Source organism: Oncorhynchus nerka, linkage group LG12 (genome assembly GCF_034236695.1).
Source record: "Oncorhynchus nerka isolate Pitt River linkage group LG12, Oner_Uvic_2.0, whole genome shotgun sequence".
Classification (NCBI taxonomy): domain Eukaryota; kingdom Metazoa; phylum Chordata; class Actinopteri; order Salmoniformes; family Salmonidae; genus Oncorhynchus; species Oncorhynchus nerka.
In genome coordinates, this window is record NC_088407.1 from 10,658,635 (window position 1) to 10,682,645 (window position 24,011).

General features: G+C 44.3%; 1 protein-coding gene across 1 annotated transcript in view; it reads right to left on the reverse strand.

Moving 5' to 3' along the window:
• The window catches only part of LOC115124542 (uncharacterized), a 49,783-nt gene that overhangs the window by 5,707 nt on the left and 20,065 nt on the right, over nt 1-24,011 (reverse strand). The window contains exons 3-7 of the mRNA XM_065026008.1: nt 23,543-23,897; nt 22,713-22,870; nt 21,815-21,918; nt 21,335-21,395; nt 901-989 (exon numbers count right to left, since the gene is read on the reverse strand). Of these exons, the coding sequence (XP_064882080.1) occupies nt 901-989; nt 21,335-21,395; nt 21,815-21,918; nt 22,713-22,870; nt 23,543-23,897 (767 nt within the window). The remainder of the gene's footprint in view (nt 1-900; nt 990-21,334; nt 21,396-21,814; nt 21,919-22,712; nt 22,871-23,542; nt 23,898-24,011) is intronic.

Here is a 24,011-nt window from a genome sequence, read left to right on the forward strand (position 1 = left end):
GTATTTAACATCAGTAATGTTACTGTATTTAACATAGGTACTGTTACTGTATTTAACATAGGTACTGTTACTGTATTTAACATCAGTACTGTTACTGTATTTAACACTGTTACTGTATTTAACATCAGTACTGTTACTGTATTTAACACTGGTACTGTATTTAACATCAGTACTGTTACTGTATTTAACACTGTTACTGTATTTAACATCAGTACTGTTACTGTATTTAACATCAGTACTGTTACTGTATTTAACATCAGTACTGTTACTGTATTTAACATCAGTACTGTTACTGTATTTAACATCAGTACTGTTACTGTTTTTAACATCAGTAATGTTACTGTATTTAGCATCAGTACTGTTACTGTATTTAACATCAGTACTGTTACTGTATTTAACATCAGTACTGTTACTGTATTTAACATCAGTACTGTTACTGTATTTAACATCAGTACTGTTACTGTATTTAACATAGGTACTGTTACTGTATTTAACATCAGTACTGTTACTGTATTTAACATAGGTACTGTTACTGTATTTAACATAGGTACTGTTACTGTATTTAACATCAGTATTTAGCATCAGCACTGTTACTGTATTTAACATCAGTAATTTTACTGTATTTAACATAGGTACTGTTACTGTATTTAACATCAGTACAGTTACTGTATTTAACATCGGTACAGTTACTGTATTTAACATCAGTACAGTTACTGTATTTAACATCAGTACAGTTACTGTATTTAACATCAGTACTGTTACTGTATTTAACATCAGTACTGTTACTGTATTTAACATAGGTACTGTTACTGTATTTAACATCAGTAATGTTACTGTATTTAACATAGGTACTGTTACTGTATTTAACATCAGTATTTAACATTAGTACTGTTACAGTACCATCTGCTGGATGAGAGGGAAGTCTTTTCCATGGCTTGTCAACGCTTTACTGAACAGAGACCTCTCAGTCTGCATCCACACATCACTACCTAGAGTAGAGAGAGAGAGAGAGAATGGTAGGTACAAAGGTTTCCGTTTATTGACAGTATTAATAGCACACATCACTACCTAGAGAAGACAGAGAGAGAGAGAGAGAGACAGAGAGAGAGAGAAAAAGAGAGAGAGAAAAAGAGAGAGAGAAAAAGAGAGAGAGAAAAGGAGAGAGAGACAGAGAGAGAGAGAGAGAGAGAGAGAGAGAGAGAGAGAGAGAGAATATGTTAAGTACAAAGGTTTCCCATTTAATAACAGTACTAATAGCAGTGTGGTTTGTGTGATGTGTGCTGCGGGATAGGGTTAGGTCGTGTGGTTTACCTGAAATACTGACTCTGACACACACACACACACACACACACACTCACACACACACACACACACACACACACTCTGCACCTAGCTGTCTACTAATAGCCTAATACACCCTGCATAAAACAACACTCCTAGTCTAATGACTAATAGCGTCTAATAGACGAGGAACATTTTGTTCCCTGTCCAGCTAACGATAGTTTGTTCTGGTACTGAGGCATAGGGGAACTGAACTGACAGCGGGTCTAGACTACAGTACTGGATAGTGGGTCTAGACTACAGTACTGGATAGTGGGTCTAGACTACAGTACTGGATAGTGGGTCTAGACTACAGTACTGGATAGTGGGTCTAGACTACAGTACTGGATAGTGGGTTTAGACTACAGTACTGGATAGTGGGTTTAGACTACAGTACTGGATAGTGGGTTTAGACTACAGTACTGGATAGTGGGTCTAGACTACAGTACTGGATAGTGGGTCTAGACTACAGTACTGGATAGTGGGTCTAGACTACAGTACTGGATAGTGGGTCTAGACTACAATACTGTATAGTGGGTTTAGACTACAGTACTGTATAGTGGGTTTAGACTACAGTACTGGATAGTGGGTCTAGACTACAGTACTGTATAGTGGGTTTAGACTACAGTACTGTATAGTGGGTCTAGACTACAGTACTGGATAGTGGGTCTAGACTACAGTACTGTATAGTGGGTTTAGACTACAGTAATGGATAGTGGGTCTAGACTACAGTACTGTATAGTTGGTTTAGACTACAGTACTGTATAGTGGGTCTAGACTACAGTATTGTATAGTGGGTCTAGATTACAGTACTGTATAGTGGGTCTAGACAACAGTACTGTATAGTGGGTTTAGACTACAGTAATGGATAGTGGGTCTAGACTACAGTACTGTATAGTGGGTCTAGACTACAGTACTGCATAGTGGGTTTAGATTACAGTATTGGATAGTGGGTTTAGACTACAGTACTGGATAGTGGGTCTAGACTACAGTACTGCATAGTGGGTTTAGATTACAGTATTGGATAGTGGGTTTAGACTACAGTACTGGATAGTGGGTCTAGACTACAGTACTGGATAGTGGGTCTAGACTACAATACTGTATAGTGGGTTTAGACTACAGTACTGTATAGTGGGTTTAGACTACAGTACTGGATAGTGGGTCTAGACTACAGTACTGTATAGTGGGTTTAGACTACAGTACTGTATAGTGGGTTTAGACTACAGTACTGGATAGTGGGTCTAGACTACAGTACTGTATAGTGGGTTTAGACTACAGTACTGTATAGTGGGTCTAGACTACGATACTGGATAGTGGGTTTAGACTACGGTACTGTATAGTGGGTTTAGACTACAGTACTGTATAGTGGGTCTAGATTACAGTACTGTATAGTGGGTCGAGACTACAGTACTGGATAGTGAGTTTACCGTACAGTACTGTATAGTGGGTTTAGACTACAGTACTGTACAGTGGGTTTAGACTACAGTACTGGATAGTGGGTCTAGACTACAGTACTGTATAGTGGGTTTAGACTACAGTACTGTACAGTGGGTTTAGACTACAGTACTGGATAGTGGGTCTAGACTACAGTACTGGATAGTGGGTCTAGACTACAGTACTGTATAGTGGGTTTAGACTACAGTACTGGATAGTGGGTTTAGACTACAGTACTGTATTATACAGTGGAAGTAAGTTAATGACAGTGGGTCTATGTTTAGCTGACAGTCTGTTTTATTTAGTGTGTGAGGAATCAGCATAGAAGTCATGGAACATGTTGATGAGTGGAGATATGGGTGAGAGGTCAGAGGTCATGGAACATGTTGATGAGTGGAGATATGGGTGAGAGGTCAGAGGTCATGGAACATCAACAGGGCTGTAGTGGAAATATGGGTGAGAGGTTAGAGGTCATGGAACATCAACAGGGCTGTAGTGGAGCGGGTCAAGAGTTTCAAGTCTCCTTGGTGTCGACATCACCAGCAAACTATCATGGTCCGAACACACCAAGACAGTTGTGAAGAGGGCACGACAACACCTTTTCCCCTCAGGAGACTGAAAAGATTTGACATCGGTCCCCATATCCTCAAAAAGTTCTATAGCTGCACCATCGAGAGCATCCTGACCATTTGCATCACCGCCTGGTATGGCAACTGCTCGGTATCCAATCATAAGGGCTCTACAGAGGGTAGTGCATACGGCCCAGTACATCACTGGGGCTAAGCTTCCTGCCATCCAAGCCCTCTCTTCTAGGTGGTGTTTATTATCTATGCATAGCCACGTTACCCCTACCTACATGTACAAATGACCTCAACTAACCTGTACCCCCGCACATTGACTCAGTACCGGTAACCCCTGTATATAGCCTCGTTATAGTTAAGTCATTTTATTGTGTTACTTTTCATTTAATTTTTTACTTTAGTTTATTTTGTCCAAAAACATTTTTAAACTCTATTTATTGAACTGCATTGTTGGTTAAGGGCTTGTATGTAGGTAAGCATTTCACTATGTTTGTATTCGGCGTATGCAACAAATTAAATTAGATTAAATTGGAGTTACAATACATTACCGCTCACATCTTTACCATAAATGTCAGTAAATGGCCCACATCTTTACCATAAATGTCAGTAAATGGCCCACATCTTTACCATAAATGTCAGTAAATGGCCCACATATTTACCATAAATGTCAGTAAATGGCCCACATCTTTACCATAAACGTCAGTAAATGGCCCACATCTTTACCATAAACGTCAGTAAATGGCCCACAACTTTACCATAAATGTCAGTAAATGGCCCACATATTTACCATAAATGTCAGTAAATGGCCCACATCTTTACCATAAATGTCAGTAAATGGCCCACATCTTTACCATAAACGTCAGTAAATGGCCCACATCTTTACCATAAATGTCAGTAAATGGCCATGCGCTAACTCAAGGTTACATGCTTATTCACCCCACTGAATACTAATGCTAGGCAATGCTAGCTTGCCTTAGTGTCTGTCACTGGTATATTAAAAACACAATTAATTATTTAACGAATTCATGACTAAATTACTTTTAATAATTTGCATTATAATCACACATCAGGGTTTCTTCATAAAAATTTTAAAAAAATACAATTCAAGTGCCACTATCGAGGTTTTTCCAGCCCCTCGTGACATTACTAAAACAACTCTTAGATCCTCGACTGAAACACACAAATACACTTCTTGAAGGATGACAATTCATTTCAGTAGTGGAAGAGAAAACAGATATCTGCATTTAGGCCTGAAACTAAAGTAACACCCCCTTAGGCCTGAAACTAAAGTAACACCCCCCTTAGGCCTGAAACTAAAGTAACACCCCCCCTTAGGCCTGAAACTAAAGTAACACCCCCTTAGGCCTGAAACTAAAGTAACAAAGTAAACCCCCCTTAGGCCTGAAACTAAAGTAACACCCCCCCCTTAGGCCTGAAACTAAAGTAACACCCCCTTAGGCCTGAAACTAAAGTAACACCCCCCTTAGGCCTGAAACTAAAGTAACACCCCTTAGGCCTGAAACTAAAGTAACACCCCTTAGGCCTGAAACTAAAGTAACACCCCCTTAGGCCTGAAACTAAAGTAACACCCCTTAGGCCTGAAACTAAAGTAACACACCCCTTAGGCCTGAAACTAAAGTAACACCCCCTTAGGCCTGAAACTAAAGTAACACCCCCCTTAGGCCTGAAACTAAAGTAACACCCCCTTAGGCCTGAAACTAAAGTAACACCCCCTTAGGCCTGAAACTAAAGTAACACCCCCCCTTAGGCCTGAAACTAAAGTAACACCCCCTTAGGCCTGAAACTAAAGTAACACCCCCTTTAGGCCTGAAACTAAAGTAACACCCCCTTAGGCCTGAAACTAAAGTAACACCCCCCTTAGGCCTGAAACTAAAGTAACACCCCCTTAGGCCTGAAACTAAAGTAACACCCCCCTTAGGCCTGAAACTAAAGTAACACCCCCTTAGGCCTGAAACTAAAGTAACACCCCCTTAGGCCTGAAACTAAAGTAACACCCCCTTAGGCCTGAAACTAAAGTAACACCCCCATGAAGGCCTGAAGAGGCAAAGCTGGATGACTCTTCCCCAATACCTGATCAATTCTTTTGAAAAAACATTCATTCATCTTTGCATTTGGAATGTGGTGTTAACCTGTTTACATGGGTCCTGAAACTAAAGTATATACCCCCCTTAGGCCTGAAATATGAACAAGCGTATTAAAAACCTGAAAGCAACAAGGGAATCAGCGCTTAGGCCTGAAAGGAGTCCTCCAGCTTAGGCCTGAAACTCCATTGTAACACCCCTTGAGGCCTGAAACTCCGTGGGAATAGGTTGTCTTAATGAAAACTCCACAGACATGGTCCATGTGGTGCCTGAAACTAAGTAGCTATAACCCCTCTCCAAGCGGGTTCTGGGGTTCTGAAACTAAAGTAACACCTCACTTAGGCCTGAAACTAAAGTAACACTTCCTTGGCCTGACCACATTGGTTTGCCCCCTTGCAGGCCATCCTAAAGTCATTGCTCATGCATATTCATATACTGTACATGTCACCATAGAATTAGGAATCAGAATACTAGATTGGACATTTAATTCATATAAAATCATAACTTTACCCTGAAACAAACCCACCAAACCCAGTAAAACTACTAAAACCCACCAAACCCAGTGAAACTAAAACCCACAAACCCACCAAACCCTGAAACCCAGTAAAACTACTAAAACCCAAACCCAGTAAAACTACTAAAACCCTGAAACTAAAGTAAACCACCAGGCCTGAAACTAAAAACCCACCAAACCAAACCCTGAAAACTAAAGTAAACCCACCAAACCCACCAAACCCACCAAACCCAGTGAAACTACTAAAACCCACCAAACCCAGTGAAACTACTAAAACCCACCAAACCCAGTGAAAACTACTAAAACCCACCAAACCCTGAAAACTAAAGTAAAACCCAGATAGAAATAGTAAAAGGGAGTTCCGACTGATCACTTACCTTGATTGTTGTTCCCCAAACATGTATCGGTATCTTGTAAAACGACTGAGATTATTGGTTTTATTGGCCTGTTGTGAAAACTACAAGTTGAATTCCATCCGTGTGGTTGAAAGAGACGCCTTTGGATCCGTGAAACTAAAGTATCAACAAACACCTACCCATAGGTCATGAAATCCAACCAGATGTAACAAGTTCTGCCTGAAACTAAAGTGCACAGAGCTGTGGGCATGAAACTAGAGGAGTAACACCCCCCTTAGGCCTGAAACTAATGTATACCCTAGCCTGAAACTAAAGTAACACCCCCTTAGGCCTGAAACTAAAGTAACACTGTTATTTCCAGAGGCAATTAGTGTTCCAACAAAGTACAGCCTGAAACTAAAGGGCCTAACACCCCCTCTAGACCAGGTTATTAATGGAACACAGGGCCTTAGCCGCCTGAAAGGTGAAATGGAACTACAGGCCTATAGCAGCCACTCTAGACCAGGTGATTAATGGAACTATGTCCGGTGTGTTTAGGCCTGATATTCAATCAACCCCTATACCAGTCTGCTGTTCCCACATGCTTCAAGAGGGCCACCATTGTTCCTGTTCCCAAGAAAGCTTAGGCCTGAAACTAAACGAACACCGCCCCTGAGCACTCACTTCCGTCATCATGAAGTGCTTTGAGAGACAAGCTGGATATCACCTCCACCCTACCTGATCACCCTTTTGAAAAAACATTCCATCTTTGCAAATGGTCCAAGACGATGTCTCAACCACACTGCACACTGCCCTAACCACCTGGACAAGAGGAATACCTCATGGGAGGAATAGAATGCTGTTCATCGACTAGAGCAACAAGGGAATCAATACCATGTACTGACAGGAGTCCTCCAGCTCGAGACCCTGGGTCTCGAGCCTCCACTTTCCTGACGCCTACACAGTTGAGGTTTGAGGGGTCCTGTGCAACTGGGTACTGGATACAGGTTGTCTTAATGAAAACTCTCACAGACATGGTCCATGTGGTGTGACCCACAAGGGTAGCTATAATCCCTCTCCAAGCTTCTGGGGTTCTTGACTAAGGGCAGGGAGCACCCAACTCAATCATCAAGTTTGGGACTGACGAACCACAGTGGTTTGCTTGATTTGCACCATCCTAGTCATTGCTCATGCATATTCAGGGAGGACTGTACATGGCACCATAGAATTAGGAATCAGAATACTAGATTGGACATTTAATTCATAAAACTAAAAGATGATTGTACTTCAAACCCACAGCAGAGGGAAACTACTAAAACCCACCAAACCAGTAAAACTACTAAAAGTTCCACCAAACCCACCAAAACCACCAAATTGGTCCACTAAAACTACTAAAACCCACAGCAAACCCACCAAACCCAGGAAAACTACTAAAACCCACCAAACCCACCAAACCCACTCACAAACCCAGTAAAACTACTAAAACCAACCAAACCCAGTAAAACTACTAAAACCCACCAAACCCAGTAAAACTACTAAAACCGCAACCGTAACCCAGAAAAGTGAGGTCTGCAAAACCCATCACCGGGGCAAACTACCTCCGCCCTCCAGGACACCTACACCACCCGATTGTTACCCTCAGGAACATAAAGATCATCAAGGTATCTTCAAAAACCACTGCCTGTTATTGGTTTTATTGGATCCAGAAGTGGTCACACAGGTGAATTCCATGGGACCGTGAGACTGAAAAACAGCTTCTATCTCAAGGCCATCAGACTGTTAAACAGCAATCACTAACATTGAGTGGCTGCAATCCAACAGATGTCATTGACTGACCCAACTCCAGCCACTTTAATAATGAGAATTGATGGGAAATGATGGAAATATATCACTAGCCACTTTAAACAATGCTACCTTATATAATGTTACTTACTGTTATTCATCTCAGATGCATATGTTATACTGTACAGCAATCTAGATCAACTCAGGGCCTACTAGCAGCCCTTTAACTAGGTGATTAATGTCTACTAGCCACTATAACTAGCCACTCTGTTTACCAGGTGATTAATCATCTCAGGGCCTATACAGCCACTCTAGACCATCTACTGTAATGGAACTGCTCTGTACCATCACTCATTCATATATCCTAATGTACATATTCCTTATCCCCACACTGTGTATAAGACAGAGTTTTGGAATTGTTAGTTAGATTACTTGTTGGTTATCACTGGTGATTGTCGGAACTAGAAGCACAAGCATTTCCACTCTATTAACATCTGCTAACCATGTGTATGTGACAAATAAAATTTGATTTGATTTGATTTGATTTGAACTACAGGCCCTATAGCAGCCCCTCTAGACCAGGTGATTAATGGAACTATAGGGCCTATAGCAGCCCCTCTAGACCAGGTGATTAATGGAACTACAGGGCCTATAGCAGCCACTCTAGACCAGGTGATTAATGGAACTACAGGGCCTATAGCAGCCACTCTAGACCAGGTGATTAATGGAACTACAGGGATAATAGCAGCCACTCTAGACCAGGTGATTAATGTAACTACAGGGCCTATAGCAGCCCCTCTAGACCAGGTGATTAATGGAACTACAGGGCCTATAGCAGCCACTCTAGACCAGGTGATTAATGGAACTACAGGGCCTATAGCAGCCACTCTAGACCAGGTGATTAATGGAACTACAGGGATAATAGCAGCCACTCTAGACCAGGTGATTAATGGAACTACAGGGCCTATAGCAGCCCCTCTAGACCAGGTGATTAATGGAACTACAGGGCCTATAGCAGCCCCTCTAGACCAGGTGATTAATGGAACTACAGGGCCTATAGCAGCCACTCTAGACCAGGTGATTAATGGAACTACAGGGCCTATAGCAGCCACTCTAGACCAGGTGATTAATGGAACTACAGGGATAATAGCAGCCACTCTAGACCAGGTGATTAATGGAACTACAGGGCCTATAGCAGCCCCTCTAGACCAGGTGATTAATGGAACTACAGGGCCTATAGCAGCCACTCTAGACCAGGTGATTAATGGAACTACAGGGCCTATAGCAGCCACTCTAGACCAGGTGATTAATGGAACTACAGGGCCTATAGCAGCCACTCTAGACCAGGTGATTAATGGAACTACAGGGATAATAGCAGCCACTCTAGACCAGGTGATTAATGGAACTACAGAGCCTATAGCAGCCACTCTAGACCAGGTGATTAATGGAACTACAGGCCCTATAGCAGCCCCTCTAGACCAGGTGATCAATGGAACTACAGGGTCTATAACAGACACTCTAGACCAGGTGATTAATGGAACTACTGGGCCTATAGCAGCCACTCTAGACCAGGTGATTATTGGAACTACAGGGCCTATAGCAGCCCCTCTAGACCAGGTGATTATTGGAACTACAGGCCCTATAGCAGCCCCTCTAGACCAGGTGATTAATGGAACTACTGGGCCTATAGCAGCCACTCTAGACCAGGTGATTATTGGAACTACAGCGCCTATAGCAGCCCCTCTAGACCAGGTGATTATTGGAACTACAGGCCCTATAGCAGCCCCTCTAGACCAGGTGATTAATGGAACTACTGGGCCTATAGCAGCCACTCTAGACCAGGTGATTAATGGAACTGCAGGGCCTATAGCAGCCCCTCTAGACCAGGTGATCAATGGAACTACAGGGTCTATAACAGACACTCTAGACCAGGTGATTAATGGAACTACTGGGCCTATAGCAGCCACTCTAGACCAGGTGATTAATGGAACTACTGGGCCTATAGCAGCCCCTCTAGAGAAGGTGATTAATGGAACTACAGGCCCTATAGCAGCCCCTCTAGACCAGGTGATTAATGGAACTACAGGGCCTATAGCAGCCCCTCTAGACCAGGTGATTAATGGAACTACAGGGCCTATAGCAGCCACTCTAGACCAGGTGATTAATGGAACTACAGGGCCTATAGCAGCCCCTCTAGACCAGGTGATGACATCGCACAGACACATTGTGCTGGGAGAGAAGTTTGTGTCAGAAAAATGCCACAAAAAAAATACTTTTGTGTAAATGGTACAAGTCAATTCAACAATCTCTAGAAGAATCTACTAGCTAATTGCCTTTGCAAAAACATATATGTATTACTAGGTGTGTATGTATAGCATATTTATTTAACCTTTTTATTTAACTAGGCAACAATTTCTTATTTACAATAACCCGGACAACGATGGGCCAATTGTGCGCCGCCTTATGGGACTCCATATCACGGCCGGTTGTGAAACAGCCTGGAATCGAACCAGGGTCTGTAATGACACCTCTAGCAATGTGATGCAGTGCCTTAGACCACTGCGCCACTTGGGAGACCAAGTATGACGCATCAGGGTTTGAACTGGGTTAGTTAGCTGTTAGCTAGTTTATCACTAAAGATGATGGTGTGCAAAATAACCACTCAATATAACGTAACCTCACCCCAATCCGTACAAATGTGCGCAACTGCAACGTTCAAACGAGGCTACAAAGAAAACTAATGGGACTGTAGCGACTGTGTTGACTACAAAATCTGGGGTGTGAACTAGGTTTCTATTCAAGCGTTGATCGACATGGTAATGGCTCTATAGCATTGGAGAAAAGTTGAAAAAACTGACCCTCCGTTACATCTTGACGTGTCATGCCGTAACGTACAGCACGCATAAAGCAACTATTTCTGAATTATAATCACTCTCCACCAGGTGTAGCACTTCTATCATCCTTTAAAAACAAGACATGGACAGTGACGGGGGTAAGGGGGGGATACCTAGTCATTTGTTTCGTCATCATTGCATGCGATCATCAATTCTCACAGCCGCTGTTTACTTCTAAGATCACTTTAGCACCGCCCTAAAAACCTGCTGTTTACTTCTAAGATCACTTTAGCACCGCCCTAAAAACCTGCTGTTTACTTCTAAGATCACTTTAGCACCGCCCTAAAAACCTGCTGTTTACTTCTAAGATCACTTTAGCACCGCCCTAAAAACCTGCTGTTTACTTCTAAGATCACTTTAGCACCGCCCTAAAAACCTGCTGTTTACTTCTAAGATCACTTTAGCACCGCCCTAAAAACCTGCTGTTTACTTCTAAGATCACTTTAGCACCGCCCTAAAAACCCAAATCAAATTCGACACAAAGCTTCAAAGAGGTACGGGGAGAACAAATATTAGATACACTGCCGATTTTGCAGGTTTTCCTACTTACAAAGCATGTCTGTAATTTTTATCATAGGTACACTTTGACTGTGAGAGACGTAATCTAAAACAAAAATCCAGAAAATCTAATTGTATGATTTTTAAGTAATACATTTGCATTTTATTGCATGACATAAGTATTTGATACATCAGAAAAGCAGAACTTTATATTTGGTACAGAAACCTTTGTTTGCAAATACAGAGATCATACGTTTCCTGTAGTTCTTGACCAGGTTTGCACACACTGCAGCAGGGATTTTGGCCCACTCCTCCATACAGACCTTCTCCAGATCCTTCAGGTTTCGGGACTGTCGCTGGGCAATACGGACTTTCAGCTCCCTCCAAAGATTTTCTATTGGGTTCAGGTCTGGAGACAGCCTAGGCCACTCCAGGACCTTGAGATGCTTCTTACGGACCCACTCCTTAGTTGCCCTGGCTGTGTGTTTCGGGTCGTTATCATGCTGAAAGACCCAGCCACGACCCATCTTCAATGCTCTTACTGAGGGAAGGAGGTTGTTGGCCAAGATCTCGCGATACATGGCCCCATCCATCCTCCCCTCAATACGGTGCAGTGGTCCTGTCCCCTTTGCAGAAAAGCATCCCCAAAGAATGATGTTTCCATCTCCATGCTTCACGGTTGGGATGGTGTTCTTGGGGTTGTACTCATCCTTCTTCGTCCTCCAAATACGATGAGTGGAGTTTAGACCAAAAAGCTCTATTTTTGTCTCATCAGACCACATGACCTTCTCCCATTCCTCCTCTAGATCATCCAGATGGTCATTGGCAAACTTCAGATGGGCCTGGACATGCGCTGGCTTGAGCAGGGGGACCTTGCGTGCGCCGCAGGATTTTAATCCATGACGGCGTAGTGTGTTACTAATGGTTTTCTTTGAGACTGTGGTCCCAACTCTCTTCAGGTCATTGACCAGGTCCTGCCTTGTAGTTCTGATTCATGATCATTGATGCCCCACGAGGTGAGATCTTGCATGGGGCCCCAGACCGAGGGTGGTTGACCGTCATCTTGAACATCTTCCATTTTCTAATAATTGCGCCAAAAGTTGTTGCCTTCTCACCAAGCTGCTTGCCTATTGTCCTGTAGCCCATCCCAGCCTTGTGCAGGTCTACAATTTTAACCCTGATGTCCTTACACAGCTTTCTGGTCTTGGCCATTGTGGAGAGGTTGGAGTCTGTTTGATTGAGTGTGTGGACAGGTGTCTTTTATACAGGTAACGAGTTCAAACAGGTGCAGTTACTACAGGTAATGAGTGGAGAACAGGAGGGCTTCTTAAAGAAAAACGAACAGGTCTGTGAGAGCCGGTATTCCTACTGGTTGGTAGGTGATCAAATACATTTATCATGCAATAAAATGCAAATTAATTACTTAAAAATCCTACAATGTGATTTTCTGGATTTTTGTTTTAGATTCTGTCTCTCACAGTTGAAGTACCTATGACAAAAATTACAGACCTCTACATGCTTTGTAAGTAGGAAAACCTGCAAAATCGGCAGTGTATCAAATACTTGTTCTCCCCACTGTATGTAATGACACATTATATAAACTCTTATAGTGTTTTATTTACATTTTAGAGGCAATAAGGTGATAAGTTGGACAGATCGAGTGACAAAAAGCAATTTTCCCTCACAACATCTCTCCTTCTCACTATCACGCATTAGTTTCGCTTCCCCACCCGCCATTTTTAAAAAGACCCGACAGGGCTCATTGCCTGCTTGAATTATGCAGAACCGGGCAGCGTTTAGGTCATGTAATTGATTCTGTTGTGAAGGGGATAAATTGTGCTATACAATGGTATTGACATTACAGTTGATCTGGAAGTATTACGTTTTTGGGGCGTTAAAATAAGGTCAATTGTACGGACCAAGGCGATGTACACAAGTGAGTAAGTTTACATTACACCCATGCATTATATGAACAAAAGCTTGTACAACAGTACAAACAAATGATAGTAGCAGCCTGTGTATTAAATGTAACAAAAATCCATGAACAGCTAGCCAACAACAACATAAGCTAAGAGCAGCTAACTAGCAGGGAGAAATGGTAGGCTACCTAGCGCTGAGCTAGCTAATGTTAGCGGATAGCAATTTGCATGCAACAGTTAGATACAAATTAAATATCATTAGTGTTGGTCATATAGTGATGTTCATATGTACAAACATTTATAACAGAAATACAAAATAATCTGAGATGCCATCTTGTGCTCATCACCGGGGGCAAACTACCTGCCCTCCAGGACACCAACACCACCCGATGTTACAGGAAGGCCAAAAAGATCATCAAGGACCTCAACCACCCAAGCCACTGCCTGTTCACCCCGCTATCATCCAGAAGGCGAGGTCAGTACAGGTGCATCAAAGCTGGGACCGAGAGACTGAAAAACAGCTTCTATCTCAAGGCCATCAGACTGTTAAACAGCCACCACTAACATTGAGTGGCTGCTGCCAACACACTGACACAACTCCAGCCACTTTAATAATGGGAATTGATGGGAAATGATGTAAAATATATCACTAGCCACTTTAAACAATGCTACCTAATATAATGTTTACATACCCTACATTATTCATCTCATATATATACGTATATACTGTACTCTATATCATCTACTGCATCTTTATGTAATACATGTTTCACTAGCCACTTTAACTATGCCACTTTGTTTACATACTCATCTCATATGTATATACTGTACTCGATACCATCTACTGTATCTTTCCTATGCTGCTCTGTACCATCACTCATTCATATATCCTTATGTACATATTCTTTATCCCCTTATCCCCTGTGTATAAGACAGTAGTTTTGGAATTGTTAGTTAGATTACTTGTTGGTTATTAATGCATTGTCGGAACTAGAAGCACAAGCATTTCGCTACACTCACATTAACATCTGCTAACCATGTGTATGTGACAAATAAAATGTGATTTGATTTGATTTGATTTAATTTACATACAAAGTTAGTTAGCTTAGCTTAGCTACACTCATATGAATGAGAAAAATCGCACACGTTTTTCACTCGGGCAAAACACTTAAATTATACATCAAAATGACCCCAGGGCAAGGAAACGTGCAGGAAAGACCAAAACCTCCAGCCACCTGAACAGCTTTCCCCTGTACCGTCACCCTCAACAACCGGCCACCTGAACAGCTTCTTCCCCTGTACCGTCGCCCTCAACAACCGGCCACCTGAACAGCTTTCCCCTGTACCGTCGCCACCTCAACAACTTCTTCCCTTGTACCGTCGGCCACCTGAACAGCTTCTTCCCCTGTACCGTCGCCCTCAACAACCGGCCACCTGAACAGCTTCTTCCCTGTACCCTCAACAACCGGCCACCTGAACAGCTTCTTCCCTGTACCTGCCCTCAACAACCGCCACCTGAACAGCTTTTCCCCTTACCGTCGCCCTCAACAACCGCCACCTGCCCTGAACAGCAACAACCGCCACCTGAACAGCCAACCTGAACAACTTCTTCCCTGTACCGTCGCGACCTGAACAGCTTCTTCCCCTGTACCGTCGCCCTCAACAACCGCCACCTGAACAGCTTCTTCCCCTGTCACCCTCAACAACCGCCACCTGAACAGCTTCTTCCCCTGTACCGGCCACCTGAACAACTTCTTCCCCTGTACCCTTCAACAACCGGCCACCTGAACAGCTTCTTCCCCTGTACCGTGTAACAACCGGCCACCTGAACAGCTTCTTCCCCTGTACCGCCCTCAACAACCGGCACCTGAACAACTTCTTCCCCTGTACCACCTGACCTGAACAGCTTTTTGTACCCCCCTGTGAACAGCTTCTTCCCCTGTACCGTCGCCCTCAACAACCGGCCACCTGAACAGCTTCTTCCCCTGTACCGTCGCCCTCAACAACCGGCCACCTGAACAACTTCTTCCCCTGTACCGTCGCCCTCAACAACCGGCCACCTGAACAGCTTCTTCCCCTGTACCGTGTAACAACCGTCGCCACCTGAACAACAACAACCGGCCACCTGAACAGCTTCTTCCCTGTACCTGAACGCCCTCAACAACCTGAACAGCTTCTTCCCCTGTACCGCCCTCAACAACCGCCACCTGAACAGCTTCTTCCCTGTACCGTAACAACCGCCACCTGAACAGCTTCTTCCCCTGTACAACAACCGGCCACCTGAACAGCTTCTTCCCTGTACCGTCGCCCTCAACAACCGGCCACCTGAACAGCTTCTTCCCTGTACCTGAACAACTGAACAGCTTCTTCCCCTGTACCGTGAACAGCTTCTTCCCTCAACAAACAACCGGCCACCTGAACAGCCACCTGAACAACCGCCACCTGAACTTCCCCTGTACCGTCGCCCTCAACAACCGCCACCTGAACAACTTCTTCCCCTGTACCGTCGCCCTCAACAACCGCCGGCCACCTGAACAACCGCCACCTGAACAGCTTCTTCCCTCTGTGAACAACTTCTTCCCCTGTACCGCCCTCAACAACCGCCGCCACCTGAACAGCTTCCCCTTCCCCCTGTTCCGTACCGCCCTCCGCCAAACAACCGTCACCACCTGAACAGCTTCTTCCCTGTGAACAGCTTCTTCCCTGTACCGCCCTCAACAACAGCTTCTTCCCTGTACCGCACCCTGAACAGCTTCTTCCCTGTAACAACCGTGAACAGCTTCTTCCCTGTACCCTCAACAACCGCCACCTGAACAGCTTCTTCCCCTGTACCTGAACAGCTTCTTCCCCTGCCCTCAACAACCGGCCACCTGAACAACTTCTTCCCCTGTACCGTGAACAGCCCTCAACAACCGCCACCTGAACAGCTTCTTCCCCTGTACCGTCACCCTCAACAACGTGAACAGCTTCTTCCCCTCAACAACCGGCCACCTGAACAACTTCTTCCCTGTACCGCCGCCCCTCAACAACTTCTTCCCCTGTACCGTCCACCTGAACAGCTTCTTCCCCTGTGTACCGTGAACAGCTTCTTCCCTGCCCTCAACAACCGGCCACCTGAACAGCCCCCTGTACCTGAACAACTTGAACAGCTTCCCCGTCGCCCTCAACAACCGCCACCTGAACAGCTTCTTCCCAACAACCGCCCCTCAACAACTCCTGGCCCGGCAACCTGAACAACTTCTTCCCCTGCCACCTGAACAGCTTCTTCCCTGTACCGTCGCCAACAACAAACAACTTCTTCCCCTGCCACCTGAACAGCTTCTTCCCCTGTAACAACCGCCGCCCTGAACAACTTCGTACCGTCCACCTGAACAGCTTCTTCCCCTGTACCGTCACCCTCAACAACCGGCCACCTGAACAGCTTCTTCCCCTCTACAGTCACCCTCAACAACCGGCCACCTGAACAGCTTCTTCCCCTGTACCGTCGCCCTCAACAACCGGCCACCTGAACAACTTCTTCCCCTGTACCGTCACCCTCAACAACCGGCCACCTGAACAGCTTCTTCCCCTGTACCGTCGCCCTCAACAACCGGCCGAACAGCTTCTTCCCCTGTACCGTCGCCCTCAACAACCCCCCACCTGAACAGCTTCTTCCCCTGTACCGTCGCCCTCAACAACCGCCACCTGAACAACTTCTTCCCCTGTACCGTCGCCGAACAGCTTCTTCCCTGTACCGTCCCCTCAACAACCGGCCGCCACCTGAACAGCTTCTTCCCTGAACAGAACAGCTTCTTCCCCTGCCCTCAACAACCGCCACCTGAACAGCCTCAACAACCGCCACCTGAACAACTTCTTCCCCTGTACCGTCGCCCTCAACAACCGGCCACCTGAACAGCTTCTTCCCCTGTACCGTCGCCCTCAACAACCGGCCACCTGAACAACTTCTTCCCTGTACCGTCAACAACCTGAACAGCTTCTTCCCCTGTACCGTCGCCCTCAACAACCGGCCACCTGAACAGCTTCTTCCCCTGTACCGTCGCCCTCAACAACCGGCCACCTGAACAACTTCTTCCCCTGTACCGTCGCCCTCAACAACCGCCACCTGAACAGCTTCTTCCCTGTAACAACCGTGAACAGCTTCTTCCCCTCAACAACAACCGCCACCTGAACAACTTCTTCCTGTACCGTCGCCGTACCGCCACCTGAACAACTTCTTCCCCTGTCAACAACCGCCACCTGAACAACTTCTTCCCCTGTACCGTCGCCCTCAACAACCGGCCACTTGAACAGCTTCTTCCCCTATACCGTCGCCCTCAACAACCGGCCACCTGGTCCACGATGATCTTCTCATTCATAGACTAGGCACCCTGCATTAGAAACATCACATTGCGCTTTGCACTCTCTGCAAATCCTCATATGACTCTATTAATTTACACATTTTCCCCACCGCGCATCATCCTGTTATTTACATACATCAATTATAATGTTGCTTAGTGTTTATAGTGTAGCCTGTAGTTCTTAGCTTACAGTGTACATGGTGTGCATAACCGCACGCGGATCTGTGTAAACTCTGCTTGAACATATGTTGTCTGTTTATCCTGTTTATCGTCTGTCTGTATATCCTGTTTATCGTCTGGCTGTATATCCTGTTTATCGTCTGGTGGTATATCCTGTTTATTGTCTGGCTGTATATCCTGTTTATCGTCTGTCTGTATATCCTGTTAAATTGTCTGTCTGTATATCCTGATTATCGTCTGGCTGTATATCCTGTTTATCGTCTGGCTGTATATCCTGTTTATCGTCTGGCTGTATATCCTGTTTATCGTCTGGCTGTATATCCTGTTTATCGTCTGGTGGTATATCCTGTTTATTGTCTGGCTGTATATCCTGTTTATTGTCTGGTGGTATATCCTGTTTATTGTCTGGCTGTATATCCTGTTTATTGTCTGGTGGTATATCCTGTTTATTGTCTGGTGGTATATCCTGTTTATCGTCTGGCTGTATATCCTGTTTATCATCTGTCTGTTTATCCTGTTTATCGCCTGGCTGTATATCCTGTTTATCGTCTGTCTGTATATCCTGTTTATCGTCTGTCTGTATATCCTGTTTATCGTCTGTCTGTATATCCTGTTTATCGTCTGTCTGTATATCCTGTTTATCGTCTGGTGGTATATCCTGTTTATCGTCTGGTGGTATATCCTGTTTATTGACTGGTGGTATATCCTGTTTATCGTCTGGCTGTATATCCTGTTTATTGTCTGGCTGTATATCCTGTTTATCGTCTGGCTGTATATCCTGTTTATCATCTGTCTGTTTATCCTGTTTATCGCCTGGCTGTATATCCTGTTTATCGTCTGTCTGTATATCCTGTTTATCGTCTGTCTGTATATCCTGTTTATCGTCTGTCTGTATATCCTGTTTATCGTCTGGTGGTATATCCTGTTTATCGTCTGGTGGTATATCCTGTTTATTGACTGGTGGTATATCCTGTTTATCGTCTGGCTGTACATCCTGTTTATCGTCTGGCTGTATATCCTGTTTATCGTCTGGCTGTATATCCTGTTTATCGTCTGGCTGTATATCCTGTTTATTGTCTGGTGGTATATCCTGTTTATTGGCTGGCTGTATATCCTGTTTATTGTCTGGCTGTATATCCTGTTTATCGTCTGGCTGTATATCCTGTTTATCGTCTGGCTGTATATCCTGTTTATTGTCTGGTGGTATATCCTGTTTATTGTCTGGTGGTATATCCTGTTTATTGTCTGGTGGTATTTCCTGTTTATCGTCTGGTGGTATATCCTGTTTATCGTCTGTCTGTATTTCCTGTTTATTGTCTGGCTGTATATCCTGTTTATTGTCTGGTGGTATATCCTGTTTATCGTCTGGCTGTATATCCTGTTTATCGTCTGGTGGTATTTCCTGTTTATCGTCTGGTGGTATATCCTGTTTATCGTCTGTCTGTATTTCCTGTTTATTGTCTGGCTGTATATCCTGTTTATTGTCTGGTGGTATATCCTGTTTATTGTCTGGTGGTATATCCTGTTTATTGTCTGGTGGTATATCCTGTTTATCGTCTGGCTGTATATCCTGTTTATCATCTGTCTGTTTATCCTGTTTATCGCCTGGCTGTATATCCTGTTTATCGTCTGTCTGTATATCCTGTTTATCATCTGTCTGTTTATCCTGTTTATCGTCTGGCTGTATATCCTGTTTATCATCTGTCTGTTTATCCTGTTTATCGCCTGGCTGTATATCCTGTTTATCGTCTGTCTGTTTTTCGTCTGTCTGTTTATCCTGTCTATCGTCTTTCTGTTTATCGTCTGTCTGTATATCCTGTTTATCGTTTGTCTGTATATCCTGTTTATCGTCTGGTGGTATATCCTGTTTATTGTCTGGTGGTATATCCTGTTTATTGTCTGGCTGTATATCCTGTTTATTGTCTGGTGGTATATCCTGTTTATTGTCTGGTGGTATATCCTGTTTATCGTCTGGTGGTATATCCTGTTTATCGTCAGGCTGTATATCCTGTTTATCATCTGTCTGTTTATCCTGTTTATCGCCTGGCTGTATATCCTGTTTATCGTCTGTCTGTATATCCTGTTTATCGTCTGTCTGTATATCCTCTTTATCGTCTGTCTGTATATCCTGTTTATCGTCTGTCTGTATATCCTGTTTATCGTCTGGTGGTATATTCTGTTTATTGTCTGGCTGTATATCCTGTTTATCGTCTGGCTGTATATCCTGTTTATCGTCTGGCTGTATATCCTGTTCATTGTCTGGTGGTATATCCTGTTTATTGTCTGGCTGTATATCCTGTTTATTGTATGGTGGTATATCCTGTTTATTGTCTGGTGGTATATCCTGTTTATTGTCTGGCTGTATATCCTGTTTATCGTCTGTCTGTATATACTGTTTATCGTCTGGTGGTATATCCTGTTTATCGTCTGATGGTATATCCTGTTTATTGTCTGGCGGTATATCCTGTTTATTGTCTGGCTGTATATCCTGTTTATTGTCTGGTGGTATTGTCTGCTGGTATATCCTGTTTATTGTCTGGTGGTATATCCTGTTTATTGTCTGGCTGTATATTCTGTTTATCGTCTGGCTGTATATCCTGTTTATCGTCTGGCTGTATATCCTGTTTATCGTCTGGCTGTATATCCTGTTTATCGTCTGTCTGTATATCCTGTTTATCGTCTGTCTGTTTATCGTCTGTCTGTATATCCTGTTTATCATCTGTCTGTTTATCCTGTTTATCATCTGTCTGTATATCCTGTGTATCGTCTGTCTGTATATCCTGTTTATCGTCTGTCTGTATATCCTGTTTATCATCTGTCCGTTTATCCTGTTTATCGTCTGGTGGTATATCCTGTTTATCGTCTGGCTGTATATCCTGTTTATCGTCTGTCTGTATATCCTGTTTATTGTCTGGCTGTATATCCTGTTTATCGTCTGGCTGTATATCCTGTTTATCGTCTGGCTGTATATCCTGTTTCTTGTCTGGTGGTATATCCTGTTTATTGTCTGGCTGTATATCCTGTTTCTTGTCTGGTGGTATATCCTGTTTATTGTCTGGCTGTATATCCTGTTTATCGTCTGGCTGTATATCCTGTTTCTTGTCTGGTGGTATATCCTGTTTATTGTGGCAGCACCGTTTCTTTGAGTCAAATTCCTGAACAGGCAAATGGGTGAGGGGTGATGGGTGAGAATTCAGAGGTTATGGGTGAGGGGTGAGGGGGTGAGAGGTCAGGTTAGGGGTGATGGGTGAGAGGTCAGTTAGGGGTGAGGGGTGATGGGTGAGAAGTCAGAGGTTATGGGTGAGGGGTGAGGGGGTGAGAGGTCAGAGTGTAGGGGTGATGGGTGAGAGATCAGGTTAGGGGTAAGGGGTGTTGGGTGATGGGTGAGAGGTCAGAGGTTAAGGGTGATGTGTGAGGGGGTGAGAGGTTAAGGGTTACCAGCATAATGGTAGTCTCTTGCTGATGATGGAGTAGAGAAGAGCAACTTCTCCAGTGTGGCCTGGGACAGGGGGATGAGAGGTAGAGAGACATTACTGAAAAACTACTGAAAAAATGTGTGTGTGTGTGTGTGTGTGTGTGTGTGTGTGTGTGTGTGTGTGTGTGTGTGTGTGTGTGTGTGTCCTCCTCACCAGTGTTATGGTAGAGACAGTGTAGGGTGTGCCTATCTGTGTGTCTGTGTGTGTGTGTGTGTGTGTGTGTGTGTGTGTGTGTGTGTGTGTGTGTGTGTGTGTGTGTGTGTGTGTGTGTGTGTGTGTGTGTGTGTGTGTGTGTGTGTGTGTGTGTGTGTGTGTGTGTGTGTGTGTGTGTGTGTCTATCTGTGTGTCTGTGTGTGTGTGTGTGTGTGTGTGTGTGTGTGTGTGTGTGTGTGTGTGTGTGTGTGTGTGTGTGTGTGTGTGTGTGTGTGTGTGTCCTCCTCACCAGTGTATCTCCGTTACAGAGGTAGAGACAGTGTAGGGCCAGCTCTGTGTTGCTGCCCCCTCCTGGTAGACAGCTAGAACTACATACAGACAACATTGCCGCCACTGGTAGACAGAGAGAGAGACAGAGAGAGAGACAGAGAGAGAGACAGAGAGAGAGAGAGAGAGAGAGAGAGAGAGAGACAGAGAAACAGAAAGAAACAGAGAGACAGAGAGAGAGACAGAGAGAAACCGAGAGAAACAGAGAGAGAGAGAGTGAGATAGAGAGAGAAACAGAGAGAGAGTGAGATAGAGAGAGAAACAGAGAGAGAGAGACAGAGAGAGAGAGACAGAGAGAGAGAGACAGAGAGAGAGAGACAGAGAGAGAGACAGAGAGAGAGAGACAGAGAGAGAAACAGAGAGAGAGACAGAGAGAAACAGAGAGAGAGAGAGAGAGAGACAGAGAGAAACAGAGAGTGAGATAGAGAGAGAAACAGAGAGAGAGAGTGAGATAGAGAGAGAAACAGAGAGAGAGACAGAGAGAGAGAGACAGAGAGAAACAGAGAGTGAGATAGAGAGAGAAACAGAGAGAGAGAGTGAGATAGAGAGAGAAACAGAGAGAGAGACAGAGAGAGAGAGACAGAGAGAGAAACAGAGAGAGAGAGAGAGACAGAGAGAGAAACAGAGAGAGAGACAGAGGAGCTGAGTTGTGTTCTTTCTTTCTTTCCAAACCTCAGTTATTTCTATCTCCATGTAATCACTGAACTGCCCTATATTCACTTGTGTCTGAGATTTTAAAACAACAGTTCTGTTTACAGCTTCATAAACCCTTCATAAACCCTTCATAAACCCTTCATAAGTCCTTAATACATCCTTCATAGATAAATCATTCATAAGCCAATTTTACCCTAAATTCATACCTTGGTCCTGGATGACAGAACTCTTCCCAAGCTCCTCCCACGGTTTCCAGAGCAACTCCTCATTGGATGCTGATTCCTCTGTCCATGTCCTGGACTCTTCCTCCCTCTCTAGACAACATGGCAGCTCAGCCTGGAACCCTGGACCCACGTTGATACACCTGGAAAATGGTTCAATGAATAAACAAACACATCAATTCATCAAATGAATCAATGAAAGAACCTGGAACAAACAAAAACCCTGGACCCACGTTGATACACCTGGAAAATGGTTCAATGAATAAACAAAGACAACATGGCAGCTCAGCCTGGAACCCTGGATAACACCTGGAAAATGGTTCAATGAAAAACATGAACAAATGGCAGCTCAGCCTGGAACCCTGGACCCACGTTGATACACCTGGAAAATGGTTCAATGAATAAACAAACACATCAATTCATCAAATGAATCAATGAAAGAACAAACAAACAAAATAACGAACGAACGAACAAACGAACGAAATAACAAACGAACGAACAAACGAACGAAAGAACGAACGAACAAACGAACGAACGTAAGAAAGAACAAACAAACGAACAAACGAACGAAAGAACGAACGAACAAACGAACGAACGTAAGAAAGAACAAACAAACGAACAAACGAACGAAAGAACAAGCGAACGAAAGAACAAATGAACGAAAGAACAAACGAACGAACAAATGAACGAACAAACAAACAAAAGAACAAACGAAAGAAAGAACAAACGAACAAACGAACAAACAAACGAACAAACAAACAAACAAACAAAGGAAGGAATACAACTAATGCATTCCTCTGTCCATTCATACTCACGGAGCTATAGAATATCCCTCCTCCTCTTCAGTCAACCCTCCCATCCCTCGTTCCCTGACTGAAGGGGGCATGAGGGAGGAGAGGATCCCCGTTCCTCTGCGTCTGGGGTTCAGCATAGGTAGAGGGGTGTAGTGGAGCCCTCTCCCTAACCGCTCCACCCCCTTCTGCCCTCCTCCTCTACTAGACTGGAGCAGACTATGGAAGGGAGTACCTTTATACACCGCTAGGGGTGCTGTTCCATTCTGTGGGAGTCCACTGGGGGGCTGGGATGGAAGAGAGGAGGGGTGGAGGGAGGAGTGAAGGGCTGGGGTGGAGGTAAAGGAGGATTCTACCAGAGTTTGGAGACTATAGTGATCTGTGAGCAGAAGAGAGGGGGGGGGTAACACAATAGATGGGAGGGAGGTAAGGAGGAGACTGGACACAGATTAGATTAGAACATATTAATTTGGCAACACCCTTCCACACAGCA